Source organism: Hippopotamus amphibius, chromosome 9 (genome assembly GCF_030028045.1).
Source record: "Hippopotamus amphibius kiboko isolate mHipAmp2 chromosome 9, mHipAmp2.hap2, whole genome shotgun sequence".
In the NCBI taxonomy this organism is placed as follows: Eukaryota; Metazoa; Chordata; class Mammalia; order Artiodactyla; family Hippopotamidae; genus Hippopotamus; species Hippopotamus amphibius.
In genome coordinates this window covers 128,422,301-128,428,623 of record NC_080194.1, presented here as the reverse complement: position 1 = coordinate 128,428,623, position 6,323 = coordinate 128,422,301, and the positions used below count along the sequence as shown (strand labels likewise).

The window sequence follows — 6,323 nt, the reverse complement described above, 5'->3', positions numbered from 1 at the left end:
CCCATGATAAAAATTATTTAAAAAAAAAAACAAACCCTGGCTTCTTTGGTGGTGCAGTGGTTAAGAATCCGCCTGCCAATGCAGGGGACATGGGTTCAAGCTCTGGGCCGGGAAGATCCCACATGCCACGAAGCAACTAAGCCCGTGCGCCACAACTGCTGAGCCTGCACGACAAGAGCCTGCGCTCCGCGACAAGAGAAGCCACCCCAGGGAGCAGCCTACACACCGCAGGGAAGAGCAGTCCCTGCTCACTGCAACTAGAGAAAGCCCACGTGCAGCAACGAAGACCCAATGCGGCCATAAATAAATAAACAAATAAATAATAAAATCTTAAAAAAAAAAATTCCTTCGTTGTGCCCTCTAGCCCATCCCCCACCCGGCCTCGCCGCCAGGCAGACCGCATGGAGCCCAGGAAGGAGTCCTCCTCATAAGCTAACTTCTTACGGCCTTTTAACAAACGTAGGGCCTTTTAACAAATTTGGCATTTGCCGAATTCCTGCAGGGCGGCCTTTGCGGTACAGAAAAGCTACTGTGCCGTAGCCGTGAAGGAATTTTAAGGAGTAAACGTCTTGGGGAGTGGATGTGCTCCCCCATCCTAACTCCCACAAAGCCACCTGCCGCTGCCAGGCCGCGGGGGCACCAGGGCCTGGGAAAGGTGGCAGAGACCCAGGAGTGACCGGTGGGGCTGGAAGGGACAGGCAGGGAGAGAAGGGGGCGGGCAGGGCCTTCCAGAAGAGGCCAGGGGAAGAGTCCGGACACACGGGTGAAAGGGGCTGCTCTCGGTTGCAGGCGGCTGGCGCGCAGGGCCGGGGGAGGGACGCAGGGGCCACAGCAGCCTCAAAGGGACCCCACGTTAAAAGTCTGGTCCCGAGGATGGTGAGTACTAGGCGGGTGTCAGAGCCGAAGCTCCTAACTCCTGCCTGTGATCACTGAGCTTACTCTGCCAGCCGCTGGCCGCAGGTGAGGACCCGAAGGAGCGGTCAAGACTTGGGGCTGGGAGACCCATTGGGGGCTGTTGCCTCCTTCAAGAAAGAGCAGGGTGGGGTAACGGTGGCGGGGTGGGGGGCTGGGAGAGAGGTAGAAATCATTGCAGGGCAGAAAGGACAGGACCCGAGGCTCGTGCTTCGGGACCGGGGGGCTCTGGATAAGAGGAGGTGATGCGCGGAGGTGGCAGAGCCGGCCCCGCCTCCAGGACCACGTGAGGAGGTGGGGAGAGGGCTGACTTCGAGACCTGATGGGTTTGCGAGGCAGGAGGTGAGGATGGACACCTTAGGAGCAGCATGAGTAGGGAAGGGGCCCAAGACAGGGCCCTGGGGGCGGCACCACTCCGACAGGGTGTGCTGGGGGCGTGCACATGACGTGGCCAGAGCATCACTGCAGGACAGGGGAGAGGGCAGAGAGGCTCAGGGGCTGCAGAGTCCAGACAGGTAGGAAAGAGGGCAAAGTGCCCGGTGGATGTGGGATTTAGCAGCAGGAGGTCACAGGCTCTGTGGGAGGAGGGAGTGGCGGGTGGGGCTGTGCAGGTTCCCTGGCGGGAGTTACAGAGACACTTTCACAAAGAAGCTTGAGCTGATGGGAAGGAGCCGGGAAAGAAAGAACAGGATGGAGCCTGAAGGCAGGGCCGCATCGCACAGCATCGTTCCGTCACCCCGTGCTCACTGAGCACCTATGATGTGCCCGTGCTCACCTGGCCTTCCGCGGCAACAGGAGGGCAGAGGGAGGTGTGGGCAGGCACCGCCTCAGTGCCCTCGTCCTCCTGCTGCGCCGGGGCTGGGGGGCCCCAGCAGGTAGACAGGCAGCCAGCAGTCACTTAACAGCGTTTATTTCACAGGCGTTTGTAGCGGGAGAGCTCCTGGCGGCACACAGGGCATGTGTGCCTCACGTCCATCAAGCTGTCCATGCAGAAGGGGATGAAGCAGCAGCCCATGAAACACCTGCAGACTCGGGAGCAGGGGGCCCTGGGACTCACCCGGGGCCAAGCCGAGACTGGGAGGCCCCACCCCATCCTTGGTGCCGCCTGGCCACAAGGTGGACTAGGAAACTGCCACCCCCCCGCCGTGCCCTATGCCAGCCCCCAAACCCAGCAGGCCCCCCCCCACGGGTGCTCAGGGCGCCTGCGGAGGCGAGGGGCAGCCACTCACCTGGCCATGAAGATGCCGGTGCACAGAAGCCAGGTGAGGGTGCCGGGGACCGGGGTGGTCACCGTGATGATGTGGTTCCCGCAGTACGGACACACGGACCTTACGGAAACTGGAGACAGCAGCCTAGGTGCGCTGGTGAACGGTTCTTGGGGGACGAGGAAGGGGGCAGGTCAGAACCCGTGCACCCCGTCCTGCCCATCGCCTGTCCACCACTGGGGGCCCCCACCTGCAGTTTCTCTGTGCTCCCCTGAGCACCCCAGGCCGTCCAGATGGGCCCAATTTCCCCTTGCACCAGCCCCCTACCCACCAGCCTCCAGGGCTCCAGAGCCTCCCTCAATCAAGGCTTCTAGCCCTCCCACCGCCAAGCACTAGAGAATTTGGCGGTGTCTCCGGATCTGAACCGGGCCCCTTCAGCTCTGTGAGTTCCCTGGGGTTTCCCACCCATACATTCATTCTCTTTTGGGTGTATTCGTTTAAGTGAGCCAGTGTCTGTTTCTAACCCCTCAATTAAAAAGCTCTAAGTGGGGGAGGGATACACTGGGAGATTGGGATTGGCATATATATACACACCACTATATATAAAATAGGTAACTAATAAGGACCTGTTATATAGCACAGGGAATTCTACTCAATACTCTGTAATGAGGACTTCCTTGGTGGCATGGTGGTTAAGAATCTGCCTGCCGGGGGGAGTCAAGGGAGGGAGGGAATACGGGGATATGTGTATAAAAACAGATGATTGAACTTGGTGTACCCCCCCAAAAATAATAAATAAATAAATAATAAAATTTAAAAAAAAAAAAAAAAGAATCTGCCTGCCAATGCAGGGGACACATGTTCGATCCCTGGTCCGGGAAGATCCCACATACTACAGAGCAACTAAGCCCGTGTGCCACAACTACTGAGCCCGCATGCCACAACTACTGAAGCCCATGCACCTCGAGCCTGTGCTCTGCAACAAGAGAAGCCACCACAATGAGAAGCTTGCACACCACAACAAAGAGTAGCCCTACTCACTGCAACTAGAGAAAGCCGGTGCACAGCAACAAAGACTCAAAAACCCCCAGCCAAAAAAAAAAAACACCTCTGTAATGGGCTATATGGGAGAAGAATCTAAAAAAGAGTGGATATATGTATATGTATAACTGATTTACTTTGCTGTACACCTGAAACTAACACATCGTAAATAAACTATACTCTAATAAAAAAAAAAGGCTCTAAGTGACACCCTCGGTAAAGAAGTAGCTTGAAAAGACCACCACCACCCGCTCTCCACAAAAGAAACTTTCCTGCTGGCGTTCTTCCTCTTGCCTTGACGTAGGGGGACCAACAAAATGTTTAGCTATTTGACTTTTTTTTTTTTTTAAGCTGCATGGCATGCGGGATCTTAGTTCCCTGACCCAGGATCAAACCCGTGCCCTCTGCAGTGGAAGTGCAGAATCTTAACCACTGGACCACCAGAGAACAGGAACATTCCATGAACATTTCCTGAGCACCTACTGTGTACCAGCCCCCTCCACCAAGGACTGCATGAGGAAGAGAAGGGCTCCTGGCTTTGGGCAATGTGGAGGTCACATGGCTACAGGGGCAGGGAGGCGGGCTTCCCAGAGGAGGTGCTGTTTGGGCAGAGTCTTGGAGTCTCTGCAGGCAGGCAGGCAGGGCGGGGGTAGGGGGTGGGGGGGTGCCTGGAGTGAGCGGGGATGGCAGGAACACTCACCTGGGTAAACGTACGATGGTGGAGGTGCTCCAAGTCCTGGAGGCGGAGGAGGGTAAGGAGGAGGAGGCCCTAAGGGAAAAAGGAGGAAAAACACCCTCAGGCTTGAAAGCTGACTACGTGCCAGGTGCTGAGCTGAAAACCTGGCTGGTCTGAGGGAGGCACCCATTTTACAGGAGAGAAAGCTGAGGAGGGATGGATCAAGTTGCCAGTGTAGTTCAGCTAGTAGATGCAGGAGCTGAGATTTGAACCCAGGCATTTGTGACTCCGTTGTGCCCTTGTTGTGCTAGGATGTAAGCTTTTCCTGGAGGCAATGCCAGGGGCTTGAGGGCGCAGAAGTAGCACAGGGCCCCATAAACTCTTTCTTTTTTTTTTTTTTTTTTCTTTTTGAACATCAAGCATTTGTTATGCGTCACTTTACAAGCCTCACTCCATTTACTCTTGTCAAAACACCAATGAGGTAGCTGCCTGGCATTATTCCAATTTTGCTGATGTGGAGGCTAGGCTCAGAGAGGTTAAGTAACTAGCCTGAAGTCACCCTGCAAAGAAGCGTCAGAGTCAAGGATGAAACTTGAGTGTGCCTACCTCCCGAGCACATGCTACTAAATGTCATGCCCCTTGCACATCAGGACGGCTCCAAAAAGGGCAGCATTCCATCTGCTCCTTCCGAGAAGAACTGTCTGGGCCGGCCTGCCTCCATTCGTCCCAGCCTTGTCTCCCTCCTGACCCACAAGGGGCCTGTCACAGTGCATGGATGCCCAGCTCTGCCCCTCGCCTCCCAGGAGTCAGCCCTCGGCTGGCCCTCGGGGCCTTGGGAAGCATCCCCACCCTGGCCCTGGAAGCAGGCATAAGACTGTTTGGATAAGGAATTCTGGGATCCTGGATACCCAGAGGGTGGTGGTGGTGGGGGAGGATGGAGCCTCAGAATCTTAACCACAGTGTGGGTGATGAATGGCAACCCTGTGTGTTTTTTGTTTTTGTTTTTTTAATTAATTTATTTTATTGGTTGTGTTGGGTCTTTGCTGTGTGCAGGCTTTCTTTTTAGTTGCGGTGAGTGAGGGCTATTCTTCGTTGTGGTGCATGGGCTCCTCATTGCCGTGGCTTCTCTTGTTGCGGAGCACAGGCTCTAGGCACGTGGGCTTCAGTAGCTGCAACACATGGGCTCAATTGTTGTGGCTCACGGGCTCTAAAGCGCAGGCTCAACAGTCGTGGCACACGGGCTTTGTTGCTCCGCGGCATGTGGGATCTTCCTGGAGCAGGGATCGAACCCATGTCCCCTGCATTGGCAGGCGGATTCTCAACCACTGTGCCACCTAGGAAGCCTCACCCTGTGTGTTTTTATTGGGAACCGCTCGGATGCCTCGCATGGGGACCTGTCCCTCCCAGGAAAGGAGCCTCATGGCTGGAGGGGGGCGTCTGGGTTCTTGCCACCCAATGCCTCCTCCCAGAGCAGAGGCAACCAGAGAACAGGAAGCCCCTCCCCACTTCTTGCCACTCAGTCTAAACTCTAGATGTGGTGGTTTCACACATCCAGTCCCCAGCAGCCCCGCCTGGGGCTGGGTTTTGTACCCATTTTACAGATGCATAAACTGAAGGTCAGAAATCAAGTACCTGGCCCAGGACTCCTGGCTGGAAAGTCCTTCTGAGCTCAGAATGAGTTATCAACTGCCTGGAGTTATCAACTGCCTGGCCCTATGTCCATCATCTCTTTAATCCTCTCAACCATTTTCCAGATGAAAAAAGAAACTCAAAGAGGTTCAGTAACTTACCTGAGGCCACAGCATATGGCCAAGACTCCCTTCCCCCAGGGCATTCTATGTTGTCTCTGGCCCCTGGGTGGGCTGGAGGCAGAGGGGCAGGTCATACCTGATATAGGGACATCATTAGTCTTGTGACGCTTCAAGAGAGGGCACAGGTTGTAGGGGCCCCACCTTGTCCCCATCTGGTCTTGTGGTCCCTGGGTTGGTGGGGGCAGCGGGACTTGGGGGAATGGGACAGGAATCAGCCCTAGTTCAGCAAGGGGACCTGTAGTCTCCATGCCCCTTCCCGAGGGCCCCACAGTCAGTGTGTCACCTGAACAAGGGGACCCTCACCTTGGAATTGGTTCCCTCTTGGGGCCCAGGAGGTCCTCTGTTCCAGCAATGGTGTCGGGGCAGCATCGGGTTCCAAGCTCTGAGTGGCTAAGGGCTGGTCCCGGGAGGCCCCCATAGCGTGGCCTGGTTGTCCGCAGGGGACAGGAGTGCAGGCTCCCCCCAGCACCTCTTGCTGGGCCTGGCTCAGATGGAACAGCCATTGTGATGTGTGTCCTCACAGTGGCCAGAGGGTGGGCTTCATCCCCATTCTCTGCAGGAGGGGGCGGGGTCTCCATGGGCCCAGCTTGAGGAACATTTGAAGATCAGATCACCCCCTCCCCAAGCTGTGGGCTGAGTGGAAACCGGGCTGGGGTTAGAGGGCGGGGAGGGAACTTT

The 6,323-nt window shown here is 56.1% G+C and overlaps 1 protein-coding gene across 1 annotated transcript; it reads right to left on the bottom strand.

Annotated features, from left to right (window-relative positions):
• Positions 1 to 1,825: 1,825 nt before the first annotated feature.
• LITAFD (LITAF domain containing) lies at positions 1,826 to 6,063 on the bottom strand. Its single transcript, XM_057749546.1, has 4 exons — positions 5,949 to 6,063; positions 3,859 to 3,927; positions 2,142 to 2,286; positions 1,826 to 1,934 (listed from the first exon to the last, which is right to left on the bottom strand). The coding sequence occupies exons 1-4, from the start codon at positions 6,061 to 6,063 to the stop codon at positions 1,826 to 1,828; spliced, it is 438 nt and encodes a 145-aa protein (XP_057605529.1).
• Positions 6,064 to 6,323: the final 260 nt, after the last annotated feature.